The following is a 25,378-nucleotide window of genomic DNA, read 5'->3' on the forward strand; positions in this document are numbered from 1 at the left end:
AAATTCAAGCCTTCCCATGGAGGGAATTTTTTGTCTTAGTAAATACTACAAACATATTGTTTTTAAAAGATTCAAATTTTTCAGGAGAGTAAAAAGACAGTTATTTGCACCCGTTTCCTAGTCGCTCGTTTTCCCTCTCCAAAGGGAAGAAACTAGTTTATGTCCCTCTTTCAAAGATAGTGTCTACACATTTGAACATCCAGATTTGTAAAACACATACTCTTGGGCGGGTGCGGTGGCTCACACCTGTAATCCCAGCACTCTGAGAGGCTGAGGCAGGTGGATCACGAGGTCAGGAGATCGAGACCATCCTGGCCAACACGGTGAAACCTCTATCTCTACTAAAAGTACAAAAATTGGCGGGGTGTGGTGGTGTGCACCTGTAGTCCCAGCTACTCGGGAGGCTGTGGCAGGAGAAATGCTTGAACCCGGGAGGTGGATGTTGCAGGGAGCCGAGATGGCACAACTGCACTTCAGCTTGGGCAAGAGAGCCAGACTCTGTCTCAAACAAACAAAAACACATACTCTCTTCTTTACATTGCTTAGTGTCGCTAGAAATGTATCTTGGGGCTTCTCAACGATGACGGGAAGGAAGCATGGGTAAGAATAACTATGGGGCCGGTGCACCCAGAATCACGGACTAGGAAATTCTTTTTTTTTTTTTTTTTTTTTTTTTTTGAGATGGAGTCTGGCTCTGTCGCCCAGGCTGGAGTGCAGTGGCCGGATCTCAGCTCACTGCAAGCTCCGCCTCCCGGGTTTACGCCATTCTCCGGCCTCAGCCTCCCGAGTAGCTGGGACTACAGGCGCCCGCCACCTCGCCCGGCTAGTTTTTTGTATTTTTTAGTAGAGACGGGGTTTCACCGTGTTCGCCAGGATGGTCTCGATCTCCTGAGCTCGTGATCCGCCCGTCTCGGCCTCCCAAAGTGCTGGGATTACAGGCTTGAGCCACCGCGCCCGGCCACGGACTAGGAAATTCTTGAACCCAGAAGTCACACTCCTCTATCCTGTGTGGAAACAGCATTTCCTCCTTTAGCCACAAAGAAGTTTGCACATGTATTTGTATTTTGCGTTTGCATCCAGCTTCAAAAAGTGTGTTTTTGTGCCTGCACGTGTCTGAGTGCGGGTGTTTGCATATCATTTAGTACGCCTCTGTGATTACCCTTAGTTTATTATTTTTCTGTGTCAGGATCTTGATGTGACTCGGTGCATGTCGCTGTTTGTGTGACATTGTGTATCATTCTTGGGGTGTGTATGGGTGTGTGTGTGCTATGTCATCTAAATATTACTTTTTTGGGGTGTGTGTGTGACGTCTGTAAAAGTCCACGCCTGTGTGTCTTGTCAGGGTGCTCTTCAGTGTCCAGCTGCCTCACTCATTGCATCCCATCATTCCCGGAAGAGGGGCGGGTGTGGGAACAGTGGTACGCCCCCATTCCTGCCTCTCAGAGAGAGCGTGCGACAGCGTTCCCGGTACACCCGGCAGGCGGCCGCAGGGGCACGCTAAAAGGCCGTTGCGCGTGCACCCGTGTGCAGCCTTGGAGACAGCCTTCGAGACAGCCTTCGGGGTCGCGCGTTCTCGCGCGCGGCCTCTAGTGGCCTCGGAGGGCAGAGCTGACAGAAAAGAGGGCGGGGCTGGCGGCGACGGAAGTGAAGTCACTTCCGGGCTAGGGTGTTTGTTTGGACTGGAGAAGGGAGGCGGCGGGCGAAGCGCACGTCGAGCGGGGGAGCGGCGCTGCCTGTGGAGATCCGCGGAGGCCGACAGGATTCGTTGGCTGCCGTCCCCGCTGCTGTGCACTGGGTGAGGGGGTCCCCTCGGGCGGAGTGGCGATAGGGGTGCGGCGGTCGAGCGACAGCACGTCGGCGACGGCAGAGGGGCCTAAAGGGTTCCCTGGGTGATTGGCCACCGAGTCCCTTGCGGCCTCGGTTGTTCACTGCCTCTTTCCACCAAGTCTGAGGGATTAGCTTGGGCCGACTTCGTGTCTCTCTTCTCTGAGACATGGCCGTCGCTTTTTTTTTCATTGTCATTATTAATGATTTGGATCTCGCAGCTCTCTATCCGGGTCCTCAGTGGCGCGAGGGCTGCCGGGATAGCACTTCGCTTTATTGCCTATTTCCCCGGTCCTTTCTCCCTCCGCCGGGTACCCTTTCCCCTGCCCCCAACCACCGCCTCGGCAACAAAGCTCATTGTTTCTACCCACTTTACGCCTGCGCGTCGCCACGCGCAGCCCCTACTTGCTGCGCGTGCGCGCCTTAGCCGAGGCTGGGGTTTGGGGGGAGAGGGGCGGAGGAACTGGCGGACTCTTGGCGTCCTGGGGGAACGCTGCCACCGTCGACGGGCCTGATCAGATGATCGTCTTTCTCCCGTTTCTTTGCCATCCCGACCCCTTATTTTTGGTTGTATTGTAGCTCAGGTCCTGGAAAAAGGAACCTTTGGAATACTGGGAACCCTTACCCTAGGAGGGCGTTGAGTTAGATGAACTGTAAGGTCCTCTCACCTTTTAATAATTTTCTGTGCTTACTCTCCTTCCCCGCCACCGCCACCAAAAATAAATAAGGCTTGTGGTGAACTTATGTCTTGTAAACATTTGTTGCAGCAGCCACCAGTGATATTTTTTAGTGACTCTTTTGTTTTTTTTTGAGACGGAGTCTCGCTCTGTCGCCCAGGCTGGAGTGCAGTGGCCGGATCTCAGGTCACTGCAAGCTCCGCCTCCTGGGTTCACGCCATTCTCCTGCCTCAGCCTCCCGAGTAGCTGGGACTACAGGCGCCCGCCACCTCGGCCGGCTAGTTTTTTGTATTTTTTTTAGTAGAGACGGGGTTTCACCGTGTTAGCCAGGATGGTCTCGATCTCCTGACCTCGTGATCCGCCCGTCTCGGCCTCCCAAAGTGCTGGGATTACAGGCTTGAGCCACCGCGCCCGGCCTTTTAGTGACTCTTAAAAGGGGTCTTACCTGTTTCCTTTTGTTTCTCTTTTCTCTGATTTGGCACCCGTATCAACTCATAAAAACCCCAAACTCTAGAAAGAATTTGGCTTCCAATTTGCCTTGGAAGGTGTAGCAGCTGACAGCCTTTGACGTTTATTCCAACGGAAAGCAGATGCTCATGTTGGGTGTGCTGGCTAATGTTTTCATTAGAGCAGTTAGATCAGACGTTGGTTTATATTTTCATTAAGTCGCTTTTGAAATTTCATCTGGCATAGGTTAGGTTTGCAATAAGTAAAAGTTCTCTATAATAATTTTTAATGAGACTCCACTATTTGCTTTTGTCATTCTGTTTCCAGTTAGTGAAAGACAGGATATTTGGGGAAAATTAGTCTGTTTATACCACTTGTCAGTTGTGAACTTGAAGAAAACTGTTTTTCACCAAAAAATATCACAGGATAGGTAACTTGACAATAACTATAGAGCCCATTTGTGTTTCTTTAAGGAATGGAGGTTAGGGAATGGAGATTTCCTCTAATGATTCAAGGCTGTGCATATTGCTCCTTAGGAACTCAAATTGAGGTAATTTCACCCTCTTTGGGTCAGAATGAGTTTATAGCAGGTTTTTCCTTAAGCACTCTGCACCTTATTCAGGTTTATCCGTTTATGACTCGAGTGTGATGCTCCAGTTTTAGTGAAAAATTTTAAATTTATTAAATCAACACTTAGCAATTTGGTTGATACTGTGGGAGATTAAAGAATGTGGAAGGCAAGACCTCTGCCTTGTAATCTAATAACGTTTTGTGCTTTTAAAACATTTTCTTGTAATTTACATCCTGTTATTCATTCATTACCATGAAACGTGAAATGGGCAGAGCAAGTTTTTTTCTTTTAACTTTTTTTTTTTTTTTTTTTTTTGAGATGGAGTCTCTCTCGCCAGGCTAGAGTGCTGGAGTGCAGTGGCGCAATCTCGGCTCACTGCAACCTCCGCCTCCCCGGGTTCAAGCGATTCTCCTGCCTCCGCCTCCCGAGTAGTGGGGACTACAGGCGCCCGCCACCACGCCTGGCTAATTTTTTGTATTTTTAGTAGAGATGGGATTTCACCGTGTTAGCCAGGATGGTCTCGATCTCCTGACTTCGTGATCCTCCCGCCTTGGCCTCCCAAAAGAGCAAGTTTTATCTTGCCTACTTGGGAATTAAGGAAATAGAAGCTTGAGAGATTATTTTTATGTAGCAAATATTTATGTAACACTTAATAATGCCAGGCATTGTTCTGATTGCTTTTACAAATATTAACTAATTTGATCCACAACATAGCTAGAAGATAGGCCCTACTATAAAATGAAGATAACAAATGAGATGTGAAGTAACTTGCCCAATGTCACATAGCTAATGATAGTCGGAATTCAAATCCACATAGTCCAGAGATTGTGTGCTGTTAACCATTATGTGGTGCTGTGTGATTTAGTGACAAGTCTAGGGTACTTTAAGGTGGTTAAGTAGCATAGCTGGGATTTGAACCTACAGTCTTCTGTGGTCTAAGGTCTTCTGACTGTGATCTAAATTAAAGTTGTCCAAGTCTTTGCCGTTGTGATCTAGACCACCTGTTGCACAGGTGCATGAATAGTTTGCATTCGACATAGGCTAAGGTTCAGTTCCAGTAACTCCCTTTTTTCTTAATTTTTTCATTGTTTATAGAGTGGTGCTGTCCAATGATGAGGTACTGTGTGTAGTTATGAGCACTTGAGATGTGGCTAGTGTAAATGAAGAACTAAATTTTAATTAAATAGATCTATGTAGCTGATGGCCACCATATTGGAGGGGCACAAGTTTGGGGGATTTGAATTGCCTCTGCTTCCTTTATCAGTTTGTATAAATTTGGGTGACATTTCTAATGTACCGGAGCTTTTATCAGTAAGGATGATCCATCCTTGCTCTCACCTAATTACCCTTATTACACTACCATTGAGATTAGGGTAGACTTTGGGATTTTCCTGTGACATTGTTTCATCTCTATAGGTTTAAGATCTGTGATTTTTACCTTGTCCCTTGGTCTAGAGACCTTTAACTGCCCTAAACGTTTAATCACCGAGATAGATAATGCTAATTGTTATGTGCCAGGTTCTCTAACTAGGTAGTTATTAATTCCCATGTAACAGATGAGGAAACTGAGACTCAGATTAAATAACTTGCCATAGTCACACAGTAAAGCAGCCTGGTTCCAGAGCCCATGGTTTTTTGTTGTTGTTTTTGAGATGGAGTCTCACTCTGTTACCCAGGCTGTAGTGCAGTGGCACAATCTCGGCTCACTGCAACCTCCGCCTCCAGGGTTCACACCATTCTCCTGCCTCAGACTCTCGAGTAGCTGGGACTACAGGCCCTATCACCACACCCAGCTAATTTTTGTTTTTGTATTTTTAGTAGAGACGGGGTTTCACTGTGTTAGCCAGGATGGTCTCGATCTCCTGACCTCGTGATCCGCCCACCTTGGCCTCCCAAAGTGCTGGGGTTACAGGTGTGAGCCACTGCCCTAGCCCAGAGCCCATGTTTTTTAATCGTTACCTTATTGCACCAAATAGTAAAACAAAAAATTCAGTGCTTTTCACAGACTTCAGTGTGGAAAACAGACCAATTGAAAAATTTTGCGATCCTCTAACTGCCAAAGGAAGTATGCTTAAACGTATTATATGCATAAAATACGATTAAATATATATATGCAAACAAGGTAAGGATCACAGTGGTTCAAAACAGAGTCCAAGGGAATGAGAAAAGATGGTGCCTATGGAGGTAGATTAATGAAAGAAACAGAAGAGAACTGTATTTGAATTTTAATGAGAATTCTTAAAAGATGAAACTAGTGGAGAAAGATTGTAAAACCTAAAAATTTCTTTATTTTAAACTTCCATAGACAATGTAAAAGGACGCTGCTGGAAACCAATATGTCTTAAGAGGCATTTCAGGAGGGAAAACAGCTGAAGACACAATAAAGCCCTAAGTTGATAAATTGAAAGGGTTTGCTGACTTCCAGGCAGCAGTACTGGGAAAAAATTGCCCTTACCTAACCAAAATCTGGTGAAATATATGAATTTAAGTGTTAAACATCTTAAGCTGTCATCTAGAACAGGATTTTTAAATTTTTACTTAGTTTTTTGAGACGGAGATTCGCTTTGTCACCAGGCTGGAGTGCAGTGGTGCAATCTTGGCTCACTGCAACCTCCGCCTCCCAAAAGTGGTTCTGCTGCCTCAGCCTCGCCAGTAGCTGGGACTATAAGCATGTGCCATCACGCCCAGCTAATTTTTGTGTTTTTAGAGATGGGGTTTCACCATGTTGACCAGGCTGGTCTCAATCTCTTGACCTCGTGATCCGCACCCCTTGGCCTCCCAAAGTGTTGGGATTACAGGTGTGAGCCACTGTGCCCGGCCTATTTTTATTTTTTTGAAATGCGGTCTCACTCTTTTGCTCAGGTTGGAATGCAGTTGCACCATCTCAGCTCACTGCAGCCTCTGCCTCCCAGGTTCAAGCAATGCTCCTGCCTCAGCCTCTTGAGTAGCTGGGACTACAGCTGTGCACCACCACACCTGGCTTATATTTTGTATTAGAAGACATGGGGTTTCACCATGTTAGCCAGGGCTGCTCTCGAGCTCCTCACCTCAAGTGATCCACCTGCCTTGGCCTCCCAAAATGCTGGGATTATAGGCATGAGCCACTGCGCCCAGCCTAGAACGGGATTTTTAAAAGGAAAGAAAATTGATTTTCTGCAACATTGAAAGTTGGAATTATTGACAATAGATTATTGACAGGAAGAACAGACGTCTCAGAATACTTTTTTTTGTTTGTTTTGTTTTGTTTTTTTGAGACGGAGTCTCGCTCTGTCACCCAGGCTGGAGTACAGTGGCCGGATCTCAGCTCACTGCAAGCTCTGTCTCCCAGGTTTATGCCATTCTCCTGCCTCAGCCTCCTGAGTAGCTGGGACTACAGGCGCCCGCCACCTCGCCCGGCTAGTTTTTTTGTATTTTTAGTAGAGACAGGGTTTCACCATGTTAGCCAGGATGGTCTCGATCTCCTGACCTCGTGATCCGCCCGTCTCGGCCGCCCGAGAATACTGTTACAGCTATTTTTTTTTTTTCCAGCACATTTACATGGAAATATTGGTGTTACAACTTTTTTGTTTTTTTTTTTTTTTTTTTTTTTTTGAGACTATCTTGCTCTCTGTCGCCCAGGCTGGAATGCAGTGGCGTGATCTTGGCTCACTGCTACCTCCACCTCCCGGATTCAAGCGATTCTCCTGCCTCAACCTCCTGAGTAGCTGACACTACAAGTGCCTGCCACCAATACAAAAAATACTAATTTTTGTATTTTTAGTAGAGGCAGGGTTTCACCATGTTGGCCAGGCTTTTGTAGAACTTCTGACCTCAAATGATCCACCCACCTCAGCCTCCCAAAGTGGTGGGATTACAGGCCTGAGCCACTGCGCCAGGCCATACAACTAACATTTTTATTCAAACATGAAGACAAAAGATATTTTGGACACTGGCTTAGAATGATAAATCCTCAGGTAGCCTTTGGAACTATTTTACAAAGATAGGAAGTTAGGGGAAGATGATGAATATAAGAAACAATTATGAGTGGCCGGCATGGTGGCAGATATCTGTAATCCCAGCACTTCAGGAGGCTGAGGTGGGCCGATCACCTGAGGTCAGGAGTTCGAGACGAGCCTGGCCAACATGGTGAAACCCCATCTCTACTAAGAATACATAAATTAGCCAGGCATGGTGTTACACGCTTGTAATCCCAGCTACTCGGGAGGCAGAGGTTGCAGTGAACCGAGATCGTGCAGCTGCACTTCAACCTGGGCAACAGAGTGAGACTCCATGTCAAAAAAAGAGAAACAATTATGAGTGATGAATTTATTTATTCTTGTTTTTGAGACAGGGTCTTGCTGTGTCACCCGGGCTGGAGTGCAGTGGCGTGATCTTGGCTCACTGCAGCCTCTGCCTCCCAAACTCAAGCAATTCTTCTGCCTTAGCCTTCTGAGTAGCTGGGACTACAAGGGAGCACCACCATGCCCAGCTAATTTTTTTTTTTTTTTTTGAGACGGAGTCTTGCTCTGTTGCCCCAGCTGGAGTGCAGTGGCATGGTCTCGGCTCACTGCAAGCTCCACCTCCCGGGTTCACGCCATTCTCCTGCCTCAGCCTCCCGAGTAGCTGGGACTGCAGGTGCCCACCACAACTCCTGGCTAATTTTTTTTGTATTTTTAGTAGAGATGGGGTTTCACCGTGTTAACCAGGATGGTCTAGATCTCCTTACCCCGTGATCTGCCCGTCTCGGCCTCTCAAAGTGCTGGGATTACAAGCGTGAGCCACTGCACGCGGCCACACCAGGCTAATTTTTGTTTTTTTTTTGTTTTTTTTTTTTTGAGTCAGAGTTTTGCTCTTATTGCCTAGGCTGAAGTACAGGGTGTAGTCTCTGCTCACTGCAACCTCCACCTCCCAGGTTCTAGCAATTCTCTTGCCTCAGCCTCCCCAGTAGCTGGGATTACAGGTGCCCGCCACCACACCCAGCTAATTTTTGTATTTTTGGTAGAGACAGGGTTTTGCCATGTTGGCCAGGCTGGTCTTGAACTCCTGACCTCAGGTGATCTGCCCGCCTTGGCCTCCCAAAGTGCTGGGATTACAAGTGTGAGCCACCGTGCCTGTCCTGAGTGATGAATTTAGTAAAATATAAATGGATAATGTGAAGTGTCAAGTATTCAAAAATTATTTTAAAACATATAGTAAGAGAAAACCTAATAGTAGGAATCTACCAGTGCTAAATTCCACAAAACTGAAGATTGAGAGGGAAGAAGTGTGTAAGTAAAATAATTTTAAAGGGCTTGCCTTGGCTCAGAGCAGGCATTGGGTTGGGTATATTGGAGAAGGAAAGGCATTCTAAATGGGTGTAGAGAGTTGTTTTTTGTTGTTGTTTGTTTTCTCTGAGATGGAGTGTCGCTCTGTTGCGACCTGCAGCTCACTGCAACCTCGGCTTAGCTCACTGCAACCTCCGCCTCCCGGGTTCAAGCAATTCTCCTGCCTCAGTCTCCTGAGTAGCTGGGACTACAGGCATACACCACCACACCTGGCTAATTTTTGTATTTTTAGTGGAGACCAGGTTTCACCATGTTGGCCAGGATGGTCTCGATCTCCTGACCTTGTTATCCACCCGCCTCAGCCTCCCAAAGTGCTGGGATTACAGGCATAAGCCACTGCCTCCCCGGGAGGCTCTTGGAGTACGTTTTTAATTGTTAGGAAAATAGTTAAAGCTATTAAGTGTAGGAAAATAAACACCATAGGAAAGAAGTAGTTAATAGAACATTTGAAAAAGCATAAGAAAAGTAAACACGAAATTATGGTGAAAGACATAAGACAAAGTATCAGTTATCAAAAATGTTAATTCCTGGCTGGGCGGGGTGTCTCTCACGCCTGTAATCCCAGCACTTTGGGAGGCTGAGGTGGGCGGATCACAAGGTCAGGAGTTCGAGACCAGCCTGGCCAACATGGTGAAACGCGGTCTTTATTAAAAATACAAAAGGCCGGGCACAGTCACTCATGCCTGTGATCCTAGCACTTTGGGAGGCCGAGGCAGGCGGATCACGAAGTCAAGAGATCAAGACCATCCTGGCCAACATGGTGAAACCCCATCTCTACTAAAAATACAAAATTTAGCTGGACGTGGCGGCACGTGCCTGTGATCCCAGCTACTCAGGAGGCTGAGGCAGGAGAATAACTTGAACTGGGGAGGCAGAGGTTGCAGTGAGCTGAAATGCGCCACTACACTCCAGCCTGGTGACAGAGCGAGACTCCATCTCAAAAAATAATAATAAAAATAAAAATAAGAAAAGCCAGGTGTGGTGGCAGGGGTCTATAATCCCAGCTACTCTGGAGGCTGAGACAGGAGAATTGCTTGAACCCAGGAGGCAGAGATTGCAGTGAGCTGAGATTGCGCCACTGCACTCCAGCCTGGGCATCAAAGCGAGACTCTATCTCAAAAAAAAAGTGCTGGGGTTACTCACGCCTGTAACCCCAGCACTTTGGGAGGCCAAGGTGTGTGGATCACCTGAGGTCAGGAGTTCGAGACCAGCCTGACTAACATGAAGAAACCTCGTCTCTCCTAAAAATACAAAAATTAGCTGGGCATGGTGGCGCATGCCTGTAATCCCAGCTACTCGGGAGGCTGAGGCAGGAGAATCTCTTGAACCCGGGAGGTGGAGGTTGTGGTGAGCCGAGATCGTGCCATTGCACTCCAGGCTGGGCAATAAGAGGGAAACTCCGTCTCAAGAAAAAAAAAAAAAGTTCCTTATGAGACAACAATTCTCAGACTGGGTCACATAATCTGTCTACTGTAGTGGAGGACTTGGATAAACCACTTTCAGAATTGAACAGATCAAGTAAAAAAGATGAGTGTAATATATATACATCATTCTTGTACTTTAGAAATAGAAATCACACGCCAGGTGTGGTGGCTCACACCTGTAATCCCAGCACTTTGGGAGGCCGAGGCAGATGGATCACAAGGTCAGGAGTTCGAGACCAGCCTGGCCAACATGGCAAAACCCCATGTCTACTAAAAATGCAAAAATTAGTGGGTCGTGGTGGCATGTGCTTGTAGTCCCAGCTACTCGGGAGCCTGAGACAGGAGAAGCACTTAAACTTGGGAGGTGGAGGTTGCAGTGAGACGAGATCGTGCCACTGCATTTCAGCCTGGGTGACAGAGTGAGACTCTGTCTCAAAAAAAATAAAATAAAATAAAAATAAAAAAATTGAAATAGTTGAGGTTGAAAGATCATGCCTGCAACTTCTCAAATGGTTAAGCAAAAAAAAAAAAAAAAGTAGAGAAAACAGGCAAAAGGCTGTTTGATGAATCTAGATGAAAGGTTTGTGTTCCTTGTATTCTTTCATTTTTTGATATTGGTATAGAAATACACAATTACGGAATAAAGAATCTCAGAATAGATACAGACATGGGAATTTAATTATGATAAACATGAGGAATAAGCTCTCATTAGTTAGTGGGGGATGATGTAATTTATATGGAAAAATATAGATCCTTCACATACTCAGATGTTTACATGAACTAAAGATTTAAATGTAAAAACTTGAAACTATAAAAATACTGAGAGAAAATACAGGAAATGTAATCTCATTATGGAAAAGACTTTCCAGAAGCTGTAAAGGAAAACAAATGTCATTTTTAGCTCATCTGATGGCAAAAATAAAATACAATACATATATAATATCTGAAATTGTTGAAGATACAGCAGAAGGGATGCACCCAAATAGTATAATAGGAATGCATATTGCCACATTTTTATAAATAATTTGTCATCTCTTACAATTAAAATACACATGGCCCTTGACACAGTTATTCCCACTTACAGGAATATATCCTATAGGAAGCACTATTACCTCGTCTCTACTAAAAAAAAAAAAAAAAAAAAAAAAAAGGTGATCTTAGCAGGATTGTGTGTAATGGCAAAAAGTGGGAACGTAAGTGTACATCAGAAGGAGGTGGTTCAGTAAGTGGTGTTGTATCCATTAAAAAGTGAATTAGGCCGGGTGCGGTGGCTCAAGCCTGTAATTCCAGCACTTTGGGAGGCCGAGACGGGCGGATCACGAGGTCAGGAGATCGAGACCATCCTGGCTAACACGGTGAAACCCCGTCTCTACTAAAAAGTACAAAAAACTAGCCGGGCGAGGTGGCGGGCGCCTGTAGTCCCAGCTACTCCAGAGACTGAGGCAGGAGAAGAATGGGGTAAACCCGGGAGGCGGAGCTTGCAGTGACCTGAGATCCGGCCACTGCACTCCAGCCTGGGCGACAGAGCGAGACTCGTCTCAAAAAAAAAAAAAAAAAAAAAAAAAGTTAAGTATACCAATACCTGTTGACTAGGGAAGATTGTATGTAATATATTTAATATAATTCTGTTAAAATACAGAAATGCTTTATGCATGTTTATATAAACAATTATGAAAGGATACATATTAAGCTGTTAACATTGATGAATCACCTGTATGATAGGATCAGAGATGGAGAGGGAAAAAATACATACACTTTAGACATTTGTACACCTAACTTTTTTTTTCTTTTTTTTTTTTTCTTTTTTTGTAGGTAGCATGTACTTTTTACATTCATCCCTGTCACTTTTTTTTTTTTGAGAGATGGGGTCTTGCTCTATCACCCAGGCTGGAGTGCAGTGGTGCAATCATGGTTCAAGTAATCCTCCTGTCTCAGCTTTCCAAGTAATTGGATCTACAGGTGCACACCCCCATGCCCAGCTAATTTAAAATGTTTTTTGTATAGATGGGGTTTTGGTATGTTTCCCACACTGATCTTGAATTCCTGATCCCAAGTGATCCTCCCGCATCGGCCTGCACATCAATGCTTGCGTTCCTAACAAATTGATCCTAAATTTGTGCAAAGACCCCGCTGTCCAAAAATTTTCAAATGAATACTGAAAGCATAAAGTGAAAAATTACTGTTTATGTCAGATTGAGCATCCCGATTTGAAAATTTGATATCTGAACTGTTCCAAAGTCCAGAACTTTTTGAATGCCAACATGACACAGAATTTCAGATTTGGGATGCTCAACTGCAAGTATAATACAGTATTCCAAAATCTGAAAAAAACCCAAAACACTTCTGGTTCTAAGCATTTTGGGTAAGAGGTACTCCATACTTCTTTTGTGATTTTCACTAGGAAAATCTGATTTACATATATTTTAATGACTACTAGATACATTAAACTAGTCTTTCTGAGTTAGTCTTGCTGTGTTATCAAAACGTGTTATCTCCTTTGCATGAGATTAATACTGATCTTTTTTATTTTTGATATATTTTCTGACAGTTTTAGGGTTTTAAAGCATAATATGCCTTGAAACAAATACAGGATGTAAGAAACCTGGGGAAAAATTATTGGCTTTCTCGGTTAATTCCTGCCAGTTTTTTTTTTTTGTTTTTTTGTTTTGTTTTGTTTTGTTTTTGAGACGGAGTTTTGCCTTTTTTTTCCCAGGCTGGAATGCAATGGAGCGATCTCGGCTCACCGCAAACTCAGCCTCCTGGGTTCAAGTGATTCTCCTGCCTCAATCTCCCGAGTAGTTGTGATTACAGGCATGCACCACCACACCCGACTAATTTTGTGTTTTTAGCAGAGATGGGGTTTCTCCATGTTGGTCAGGCTGGTCTCAAACTCCCGACCTCAGGTGATCTGCCTGCCTCAGCCTCCTGAAGTGCTGGGATTAGAGACGTGGGCCACCACGCCCAGCCTGCCTGCCAGTGGTATAGCAGGTCAGAATGAGGCATGAGCCAAAGATAAGATAGTAACACATGAGGTCGGCACGGTAGCTCACGCCTGTCTGTAATCCAGCACTTTGAGAGGCCAAAGCGGGTGGATCACCTGAGGTTGGGAGTTTTGAGACCGGCCTGACCAACGTGGAGAAACCTCCGTCTCTACTAAAAATACAAAATTAGCCGGGCATTGTGGCGCATTCCTGTAATCCCAGCGACTCGGGAGGCTGAGGCAGGAGAATCCCTTGAACCCGGGAGGTGGAGGTTGTGGTGAGCTGAGATCGCACCATTGCACTCCAGCCTGGGCAACAAGAGCGAAACTCCGTCTCAAAAAAAACAAAAGTAACAGATAACTATAGTCGACTTCTCAGTTTTGTGTTTTTGTTTTCCTCTGTGACTTATTTGTACTAGAGTTTGTTTTTTTACTATATTGTTAAGTCATTACGTGCTTTTGGTCCTTAAAGGTCATTCAAGCAAATTAGTTCCTTCTTTTGTGTGTCCAGCATTTCTTCTAAGTTTTAATTATTTTTGTTCTGGAAAAAGGCATTCTCTCAGCCAGGGAAGACCCTCAACATATATAGGTTTGAGTTTATTGACTCTTGGGATATTGAAGCCATTTGTTTCTGGCTTTTTCTGAATAGGATGATAATATACCCCAGCTGTTGTACATATTTTTATTGTGTATTATTTTCTTAAGGGTTACCCTGGAGATTATAATTAACATCTTAGTTTGTAACAATTCAGTTTGCGTTAATATCAGCTTAGTTTCAAGTGTATCCAAAAGACTATAGCTTAGTGTCCCCCACCATTATTACATTTGTAATTACAAAACAATTACATGTATTTTGTAATTTGTTACTACAAAATACATGTTTATACATTGTATGCCCTTTAACATAGATTTATAATTCTTGTATTATGCATTTGTCTTTTTGTGTGTGTGTGTGAGACAGAGTCTCAATGTTGTTGGCCTGGGATGGAGTGCAGTGGCACTGTCTCGGCTCACTGTACCCTTTGCCTCCTGGGTTCCAGCAGTTCTCCTGCCTCAGTCTCCCGAGTAGCTGAGATTACAGGTGCCTGCCACCATACCCACCTAATTTTTTTGTATTTTTAGTAGAGACGGGGTTTCGCCATGTTGGCCAGGCTGGTCTCGATCTCCTGACCTCAGGTGATTCACCTACTTCGGCCTCCCAAAGTACTGGGATTACAGGCATGAGCCACTGTGCCCAGCCTTGTCTTTTAAATAATGTAGAAAGAAAGAGGAGTAATAAGCCAAAATATGTTATTACAGACTTTTGTGTCTACCTGTATAAGTTACTTTTACTGGCATTTTAACTTTGTGTGGATTCAGTTTAATGTCTATTGAGTTCTTTCAGCCTGCACGACTCACTTTAGCTTTTCTTATAGGACGGGTCTACTAGTGACAAACTTTGTCCATTTTTGCTTATCTGGGAATGACTTAATTTCTCCTTCATTTTTGAAAGGGTAGTTTTGCCAGATAAAGAATTCTTGGTTCGATTGTTTTTCTTTCAGCATTTTGAATATGTTACCTTCTGACCTCCATGGTTTCTGGTGAGAAATCAGCTGTTAATCTTATTGAGGATCCCTTGTATGTAATGAGTTGCTTCTCTTGATGTTTTCAAGATGCCCTCTTTGTCTTTCAACAATTCGATTGTATTGTGTATTGGTATGGGTCATATTGAATTTATCCTACTTGGGGTTAATTGGGCTTCTTAGATACATAGATTTGTGTCTTTTTATCAAATTTGGGGAGTTTTAGGCTGTTATCTCTTCAAATGTTTCTGACCTATTCTCTTCTGGGAATTCCATTATATAAATTTTGGCACAGTCGATGTCTCCTGGGTCTCTCAACGTTCTGTTCATTTTTCTTCATTTCCTCATTCTGCTTCTCAGACTGGATAAATCTCAATTGACCTTTCCTTAAATTCGCTGATTCTTTTTTCTCCCTGCTCATATCTGCTGTTGAACCCCTCTAGTAAATTTTTCATTTCAGTTGTACCTTTTTTTTTTTTTTTAAGATGGAGTCTTGCTCTGTTGCCCAGGCTGGAGTGCAGTGGCATGGTCTCAGCTCACTATGACTTCCAACCTCCACCTCCTGGTTCAAGCGATACTCCTGGCTCAGCCTCCTGAGTAGCTGGGAGTACAGGCACGTGCTACCACATCTGACTAAATTTTGGACTTTTAGTAGAAACGGGGTTTCACTATGTTGGCCAGGCTGGTCTTGAACTCCTGACCTTGTGATCCTCCTACCTCGGCCTCCCAGAGTCCCAAAGTGCTGGGATTACAGGTATGAGCCACCACGACTGGCCCAGTTGTACTTTTAAACTCTAGAATTTCTATTTGTCTTTTTTTTTTTTTTTTTTAATTTTACTTATTTATTTATTTATTTATTTTGGAGACAGAGTTTTCACTCTTGTTGCCTTGCCCAGGCTGGAGTGCAGTGGTACGATCTCTGCTCACTGCAGTGTCCACTTCTTGGGTACAAACTATTCTCCTGCCTCAGCCTCCCAAGTAGTTGGGATTACAGGCACTCACCCCCATGTCCGGCTAAATTTTTTGAATTTTTAGTAGAGACGGGGTTTCACCATGTTGTCCAGGCTGGTCTCGAACTCCTGACGTAAGGTATCTGCCTGCCTTGGCCTCTCAAAGTGCTGGGATTACAGGCGTGAGCCACCGCAGCCCATTATTTGTCTCTATTGATATTCTCTATTTGGTGAGACATCATTCTATGGTTCCTTTTATTTTTTTCTACATGGTTTCCTTTAGCTCTTTTAACGTATTTAATATACTTGATTTGAAGTCTTTGGCCAGGCACAGTGGCACTTTGGGAGGCTGATGCGGGCAGATCACCTGAGGTCAGGAGTTCGAGACCAGCCTGGCCAACATGGTGAAACCCCGTCTCTACTAAAATAATACAAAAATTAGCTGGGTGTGGTGGCAGGTGCCTGTAATCCCAGCTACTTGGGAGGCTGAGGAAGGAGAATCGCTTGAACCTGGGAGGCGGAGGTTGCAGTGAGCCAAAATCAAGCCACTGCACTCCAGCCTGGGCAACACAGGGAGACTCTGTCTCAAAAAATAAATAAATAAATAAATAGGCTGGGTGCGGTGGCTCACACCTGTAATCCCAGCACTTTGGGAGGCACCTGAGATCAGGAGTTTGAGACCAGGCTGGTCAACATGGTGAAAACCCCGTCTCTACTAAAAACTACAAAAATTAGCCAGACATGGTTGTGGATGCCTGTGATCCCAGCTACTTGGCAGGTTGAGGCAGGAGAATCACTTGAACCCAGGGGGCAATGAACTTGAGATCATGCCATTGCACTTCAGCCTGGGTGACAAAGCAAAACTCTGTCTCAAAAACAATACATTAAATAAATAAAGTCGGCCGGTCATGGTGGCTCATGCCTGTAATACCAGCACTTTGGGAGGCCGAGGCAGGCAGATCACGAGGTCAGGAGTTCAAGACTAGCCTGACCGGCCGGGCGCAGTGACTCACGCCTGTAATCCCAGCACTTTGGGAGGCCGAGACGGGCGGATCACGAGGTCAGGAGATCGAGACCATCCTGGCTAACACAGTGAAACCCCGTCTCTACTAAAAATACAAAAAACTAGCCGGGCGAGGTGGCGGGCGCCTGTAGTCCCAGCTACTCGGGAGGCTGAGGCAGGAGAATGGCGTGAACCCGGGAGGCGGAGCTTGCAGTGAGTTGAGATCTGGCCACTGCACTCCAGCCTGGGCGACAGAGCCAGACTCGTCTCAAAAAAAAAAAGAAAAAAAAAAAAAAAAAAGACTAGCCTGACCAACATGGCAAAACCCCATCGCTACTAAAAATACAAAAATTAGCCAGGCGTGGTGGCGTGCACCTGTAATCCCAGCTACTCGGGAGGCTGAGGCAGGAGAATCACTTGAACCCAGGAGGTGGAGGTTGCAGTGAGCCAAGATCACGCCATTGTACGCCAAGCCTGAGCAAAAAAAGCAAAAAACTCGTCCTCAAAAATAATAAATAAATAAATAAAGTCTTTGTCTAATCTAATATCTGGGCTCCCTTGGGGACAGTTTCTATTAATTTATTTTTTGCCTGTGTATGAGTCATACTTTTTCTTTGCATGTTTTATACTTTTTGTTGAAAATGACATTGTGGGCTGGGCACGGTGACTCACGCCTGTAATCCCAACACTTTGAGAGAGAGGCCAAGGTGGGTGGAGTATTTGATGTCAGGAGTTCGAGACCAGCCTAGCCAACATGGTGAAACCCCGTCTCTACTAAAAATATACAGAAAATTAGCCAGGTGTGCTGGCACGCGCCTCTGGTCCCAGCGACTCGGGATGCTGAGGCAGGAGAATCACTTGAACCTGGGAGGTGGAGGTTGCAATGAGCTGAGATCGAGCCACTGCACTTCAGCCTGAGTGACAGTGCAAGACTCCGTCTCAAAAAAAAAAAAAAAGGAAAAAAAAATGACATTTTGAATGATATAATGTGGCGATTCTGGAAATTAGATTCTCCCCAGGTTTGTTGCCACTTATTGTAGTTGTCATTTTAGTACCTTTTCTGAAAGAGTTTAGTAAAATTTGTATTCTTTTTGTGTGTGTGGCCATTGAAGTCTCTCTTCCATTAGCTTAGTGGTCAGCTAGTAATTTGACAGATTTTTTTAAAATGCCTTGAAGCAAAAAGCAACTCCCCTAGTCTTGGCATATGGGTCCTGTGGATGTGTTGAGGCACACCTTCAACAACTCTGCCTTTGCCTTCGCTTGCTGCATGGGCAGAGCCTGAAATTCAGCCAGAGGTGAAAACTTAGGGCATTTTCAGGTCTTTTCTGAATATCTGCTCAGCACTGACATGCCCATGGCTTTCTAGGACTACCAGAATATGTGGGAGCTTTTCAAAGCTCTTACTCTCAAAGCATCTCCTTCACCAGCCTTTCTTCCCAGGCTTTTTACTGTGTTGATTGTTTGCCCTGTTATTGCTACTATATTTACCCTTAACTGTTATTGACAAATATGTGTGCTACTGCCCCATCCCACTCCCCACAGCAAACTCTTGAGCCAGTCCTTCAGGGAGCCAGGTCAAAACAACCAGAGTTCTTTGTTAATACTATATTGCAGCCAGGCGCTGTGGCTCACGCCTGTAATCCAAACACTCTGGGAGCTTGAGGCTGGCGGATCACGAGGTCAAGAGATCGAGACCATCCTGGCCAACAAGGTGAAACCACGTCTGTACTAAAAATACAAGCATTAGCTGGGCGCAGTGGCACGTGCCTGTAGTCCCAGCTACTCGTGAGGCTGAGGAAGGAGAATCACTTGAACCTGGGAGGCAGAGGTTGCAGTGAGCTGAGATTATGCCACTACACCCCAGCCTGGGCAACAGAGCAAGACTCCGTCTCAAAAAAAATAAAAATAATATTTATATTGCTACCTCCAACTTGTACCAAGAACACAGGCTGTTGTCTTCAAGGCTTACCAAGCTCCAAGTGGGAGATGGCACCAGGGTAGTTTAAAATACCACAGAGGTATTTTACCAGAATTGAACTTTTTTTTTTTTTTCTTAAGCATTTCTTTGGAAGTTTGTCATTGCATTGGCAGTTCTTTTTAGTAGTTTTGTAGAGATAGGGGTCTCGCTATGTTGCCCCTGCTGGTTTTGAACAGCTGGGTCTGGAGATCCACCTCAGACTCCCAAAGTGCTGGGCCCTGGTGCATGTTTTAGAGTCAGGCTACTTGACTTGAATTTCAACTCCACTGTTCAGTAGTTGTGTAACCTGGAACAAGTTACTTAAGACTTAGTTCTTTGTCATGGAAATGAATTTGGCCATAATCCCTACAACCACAGGACTTTTGTGAGTATTAAATAGATGATGACTGTAAGGCCCTTAAATACAATACTATTGTTGAATATGTGTTTACTTTTTAAGAAAAATGTATACAATATTAGCAGTGCTTACTTTTGGGAAAAGGATTTGGAGTGAGGATTGTGTCTGGTGGTAGGGAGGGAGTCAGCCACCTTTTTTGCTCATTGTTTCTGTCACAGTTGAAAATGTATAGCTGAGGCCCGGAGTGGTGGTTCACGCCTGTAATCCCAGCACTTTGGGAGGCAGAGGCGGGCGGATCACGAGGTCAGGAGTTCGAGATCAGCCTGACCAACATGATGAAACCCCGCCTCTACTAAAAATACATAACTTAGCAGGGCGTGGTGCACGCCTGTAATCCCAGCTACTCAGGAGGCTGAGGCAGGAGAATCACTTGAACCAGGGAGGCGGAAGTTGCAGTGAGCCGAGATCATGCCACTGCACTCCAGCCTGGGTGACAGAGTGAGACTCCATCTCAAAAAAAAAAAAAAGAAAATGTATAGCTAAAAGACTGACTAGCATTGAACACACTGGGTTCAAGAGAACTGAAAACATGCTCATATAAAAACTTGTACATAAATAGCGATAATAGCAATATTTATGTGTAATATTTCCAGAAAGTGGAAACAACCGCAGATGTTCATTAATCACAGTAAATAAACAAAATGTGTATCTCCATATAATGGAATATTATTTGCAATTAAAAGGAATGAAATGCTGATACCTGCTACAACATAGGTGAACCTTGAAAACATTGTAGTAAGTGAAAGAAGCCAGACATGAGAAGAGGACACATATTTTATGATTCCATTTATATGCAATGTTCAGAATAGGCAAATCTATAGAGACAGACAGTAGACTGACTAGTGGTTGCCTGCTGTTGGGGGCCTTGGGAAATAGTGACTACAGATGGGTATGGAGTTTCTTTTTGGGGTGGCAAAAATGTTCTGGAATTAGGTAGTGGTGGTGGTTTTAAAACCACTGAATCAAACACTTTAAAATAGTAAATTCTTTTTTTGAGATGAGGTCTTGCTCTGTTGCCCAGGCTGGAATGCAGTGGCGTGCGATCATGGCTGTCTGCAGCCTTAACCTCGGGCTCATGTGATCCTCCCACCTCACCCTCTTGAGTATCTGGGACCACAGGCGTAAACCACCACACCCAGCTAAGTTTTTTTTTTAAGACAGAGTCTTACTCTGTCTCCCAGGCTGGAGAGTGCAGTGGCACAATCTTGGCACACTGCAACTTCCACCTCCCAGGTTCAAGTGATTCTCCTGCCTCAGCCTCCCCAGTAGCTGGGATTACAGGCATGCGCCACCACATCCAGCTAATTATTAGTAGATGGGGTTTCACCATATTGGCCAGGCTGGTCTTGAACTCCTGACCTCGTGATCCGCCCGCCTTGGCCTCCCAAAGTGCTGGGATTACAGGCGTGAGCCACCACACCTAGCCGCCTTTTTTTCTTTAGAGGAACTGATTATTTAGTCAAGACTTGCTATCAAAACAGTTTTTCATCCAAGTTTAATGATAAAAATAATATTCATTGTCTTTTTTCTGTCTTGTCTGCTAAAGTGCCTCAATTTCCTAACAAATCATACTATCATTTTCTTTTCTTTTTTTTCTTTTTGACACAGTCTCGCTCTGTCACCCAGGCTGGAGTGCAATGGCGCAATCTTGGCTCACTGCAACCTCTACCTCCCGGGATCAAGCGATTCTCCTGCCTCAGCCTTCCGAGTAGCTGGGATTACAGGCATGCGCCACCATGTCCAGCTGATTTTTGTATTTTTTTAGAAGAGACAGAGTTTCACCCTGTTGGTCAGGCTGGTCTTGAACTCCTGACCTCGTGATCCACCCACCTTGGCCTCCCAAAGTGCTGGGATTAGAGGCGTGAGCCACTGCGCCCAGCCTCATGTTTTCTTTCTACCATCACCGTAGCACATAACTCTGAGTCTGTTTCTGCCTTTCTTTTGTTTCGTTGCATTGTTGTTTTTCGAGACAGGGTCTTGCTCTGCCGCCCAGGCTGGAGTGCAGTGGCACTATCTCAGCTCACTGCCACCTTTACCTCCCAGGCTCAGGAGATCCTCCTACCTTGGCCTCCCAAGTGGGACTGCAGGCATGCACCACTGACCTGGCTTTGCCATATTGCCCAGGCTGGTCTCAAACTCCTGGGCTCAAGCGATCCACCCCTGTCAACCTCCCAAAGTGCTGGGATTACAGGCGGGAGCCGTGCCCAGCTTGTTTCTGTCTGCCTTTCTTTTTTTCTTTTTTTTTTTTTTTCTTTTTTGGAGACAGGGTCTTGCTTTCTTGCCCAGGCTGAAATGCCGTGGTGTGATCTCGCCTCTCTGCAACCTCTGCCTTCCAGGTTCCAGTGATTCTCTTGCCTCAGCCTCCCAGATAGTTGGGATTATAGGCATGCACCACCACATCCAGCTAATTTTTTGTATTTGTAGTACATAGATGGGGTTCACTATGTTGCCCAGGCTGGTTTCGAACTCTTGGGCTCAAGCAATCCGGCTGCTTTGGCCTCCCAAAATGCTGGAATTACTGGAGTAAGCCACAGAGCCCGGCCTGCGTTTCTTTTGTAGACATACATAATATAGCTAGTACAGAAGTTCCCAGAAATTTTTAGTTGATGACCTCTCAACAATTAAAATTTTCACCACTGTGATCCTATTGTCATTCGTATCTAGTATTTGTCATATTACATGAACAGCTCTGGATTTTTATTACGCTTATGTCCTCTTAAGGGTAAATCCATAAAATTTAAAGGGCCAGGCAACACACATAGGACTAGTCTTTTCCCTGAAATGTATCCCAGAGGGAAAAAAAATACATATATTTCCAGTAGGAGATTTTAGATTTAGTATTTTACTTGATTATGATAAATTTGAACTAAGCAGACCTCATTAGACCTTTCTTTGGCACAAGTCACAATACTGCTTGAGTTTATGTACAGGTGAATTGTTTTATGTAAACCTATTTTTAGCGATTTCAAACTTAATGAATTGGAATATTTTAGAATGTGAAACCTTGTGCTTCAAATATTTAGCCTGCAATGTATCAATTAGGTTAGATCATGTTATCAGCTATTGAGTAGTATAAGACATCAGGCTTATATTTGATACAACTTATACTCAGATGAAAAGATACTGGACTGGGCTGGGCGCGATGGCTCATGCATGTAATCCCAGCACTTTGGGAGGCCGAGACAGGTGGATCATTTGAGGTCTTGAGTTCAAGACTAGCCTGGCCAACATGGTGAAACCCAGTCTCTACAAAAATACAAAAGTTAGCTGGGTGATAATGGCACACGCCTCTAATCCCAGCTACTCTGGAGGCTGAGGCAGGAGAATTGCTTGAGCCTGGGAGGCGGAGGTTGCTGCACTCCAGTCTAGGTGACACAATGAGACCCTGTCTCAAAAAAAAAAAAAAAGATACTAGATGCCTGAAACTCACTGTACAGTGAGGAAATCCAGACATGGCAGAACTTGACATGGACCTAGAGAAAAAGCAGACACAGAATGGGCTATGAAGGAGAGATCAGAACTATACCTGAAGAACCTGAGAGGTTATTAAAAATCTGTTAGTTTTAGGCCAGGCATGGTGGCTCACGTGTGTAATCCCAGCACTTTGGGAGGCCAAGGCGGGCAGATCACGAGGTCAGGAGATCGAGACCATCCTGGCTAACACAGTGAAAACCCGTCTCTACTAAAACAGTACAAAAAATTAGCCGGGCCTGGTGGCAGACGCCTGTAGTCCCAGCTACTCGGGAGGCTGAGGCAGGAGAATGGCGTGAACCTGGGAGGCAGAGCTTGCAGTGAGCCAAGATCACACCACTGCACTCCAGCCTGGGCGACAGAGCAAGACTCTGTCTCAAAAAAAAAATCTGTTTTCACTTTCAATCCCTGGACTTTTTGAAGTCAGTTTTTAAAAATTGAATTTGCTCTTCATCATTTAATCACTTGATGACTTGATGCCTCAGTCTTCCAGACTGTGTTTGGCGGCGGCGGCGGTGGTGGTGGTGGTTGTTCGAGGTGGAGTTTCACTCTGTTGCCTGGGCTGGAGTGCAGTGGTGCGATCTCGGCTCACTGCAACCTCCACCTCCTGGGTTCAAGTGATTCTCCCACCTCAGCCTCCTGAGTAGCTGGGACTATAGGCATGTGCCACCATGCCCAGCTAATTTTTTCATTTTTAGTTGTTTTTTTTTTTTTTTTTTGAGATGGAGTTTCACTCTTTTTGCCCAGGCTGGAGTGCAATGGCTTGATCTCGGCTCACCACAACGTCTGCCTCCCAGGTTCAAGCGATTCTCCTGCCTCAGCCTCCCGAGTAGCTGGGATTACAGGCATGCACCACCACCCCAGCTAATTTTGTAGTTTTAGTAGAGACGGGGATTCCCCGTGTTGGTCAAGCTGGTCTTGAACTCCCGACCTCAGGTGATCCACCCGCCTCGGCCTCCCAAAGTGCTGTTTTATATTTTTAGTAGAGACAGGGTTTCACCATGTTAGGCTGGTCTCAAACTCCTGACCTTAAATGATTCACCTGCCCAGGCCTCCCAAAGTGTCGGAATTATAGACATGAGCCACTGTGCCCGGCCGACCATGCTTGCTTTATAAAGCAAGTGATATGTAATATAAAATATAAATTGGATGGTTTGGAGAGTCCCATGTAAGCAACTGATGTACTTCATTTACTGTTATCAGAAAACATTAGCTGTGGCCAGGCACGGTGGTGCACACCTGTAATCCCAGCACTTTGGGAGGCCAAGGCAGGCAGATCATCTGAGGTCAGGAGTTCAAGACCAGCCTGGCCAACATGGTGAAACTCTGTCTCTACTAAAGATACAAAAAATTAGCTGGGCATGGTAGCACGTGCCTGTAATCCCAGCTACTTGGGAGGCTGAGGTGGGAGAATTGCTTAAACCTGGGCAGTTGAGGTGGCAATGAACCAAGATCATGCCAGTGCATTCCAGCCTTGGTGACAGAGTGAAACTCCATCTCAAAAAAAAAAAAAAACAACAAAAAGGAAAACATTAGATGTTTTAGCTATCCTCTCCTATTAAAACATTAAAATCATTTGGAAAAAAAATATGAAGCTTTCCAATTGTGCAACTTACCGTGTATCATCTGCCTCTAACACCTATTCATGATGCCTGCTAATAAACAGATGCTCATTAAGAACTGAAAGAATCAGCTGGGCCCGGTGGCGCATGCATATAATCCCAGCACTTTGAGAGGTTGAGGTGGGGAGGATCACTTGAGCCCAGAAATTCGAGACCAGCCTGGGTAACACAGACCTTGTTTCTACAAAAAATAAAAAAAATTCAGCTGGGTGGTGTGGTGGTGCACACCTGTAGTCCCAGTTACTTGGGAGGCTGAGGCAAGAGATCAAGGCTGTGGTGAGCCATGATCACACCACTGCACTCCAGCCTGGATGGAGTGAAACCTTGTCTCAAAAAGAAAAAACCCTGAATAAGTAAGTAAATTAACTGTGTTGTTGTTCTTTTAAGGTTAAAAACGACAACCAACATCAGCCATGAAAGATCCAAGTCGCAGCAGTACTAGCCCAAGCATCATCAATGAAGATGTGATTATTAACGGTCATTCTCATGAAGATGACAATCCATTTGCAGAGTACATGTGGATGGAAAATGAAGAAGAATTCAACAGACAAGTTAGTTTTTTGTACAAACATGTTCTTTTTCATAGTCCATTCCGGCCCTCAATATGATTGTACTTGTCCGTGAAATGTGTTTATCTTGTCCTTTATGTATGAAGTATGTAGACTGATGTGCCACCACTCCTACTTATTTGGCTGCTGATTACTACCAGGCTTAACTGCTTATGGAAATAACCTGGGGAGCTTGTTTCAGGGTCCCACCCTAGAGATTCTGAATCAGGAGGATGAGGGTGGAGCCTGGAAAACTTTTTCAAAGCTCCCAGATGGTTCCAGTGAGCAATCAGATTTGGAAACCACTGCCTTACGCCTGTCAGATACACCAGTCAGATTGCTGTGAAAGTCAAGAGAATTTAGGAGTCAGGAGTAGACAGGCACAGAAAAAAGAGACAGGCATCTCTTTTTACTTCTTCCCTGCCACTCTCAATGGAAAAAAGAATGTTCTACTAATAAAAGTAAAAACAGAAAAACCCTAAACAGATCTTCGCAGGTCATTATGGTAAGCATTTTTTTCCTTAGCACAGAAGCAGAAAAGAAAGTGTGACCTTGTGCCTTTAAATGGTTTAGTTCAAGATATTTTAAGCCATTCCTGGTGATATCTACCAAGTGTGCTAC

General features: G+C 44.8%; 1 protein-coding gene across 1 annotated transcript in view; it reads left to right on the forward strand.

Annotated features, from left to right (window-relative positions):
- The first annotated feature begins 1,668 nt into the window (after positions 1–1,668).
- Positions 1,669–25,378, forward strand: part of PAIP2 (poly(A) binding protein interacting protein 2) — a 29,179-nt gene continuing 5,469 nt past the window's right edge. The window contains exons 1-2 of the mRNA XM_045394944.2: positions 1,669–1,795; positions 24,597–24,760. Of these exons, the coding sequence (XP_045250879.1) occupies positions 24,623–24,760 (138 nt within the window). The 5' untranslated portion in view covers positions 1,669–1,795; positions 24,597–24,622. The remainder of the gene's footprint in view (positions 1,796–24,596; positions 24,761–25,378) is intronic.

Source organism: Macaca fascicularis, chromosome 6 (genome assembly GCF_037993035.2).
Source record: "Macaca fascicularis isolate 582-1 chromosome 6, T2T-MFA8v1.1".
NCBI lineage: Eukaryota > Metazoa > Chordata > Mammalia > Primates > Cercopithecidae > Macaca > Macaca fascicularis.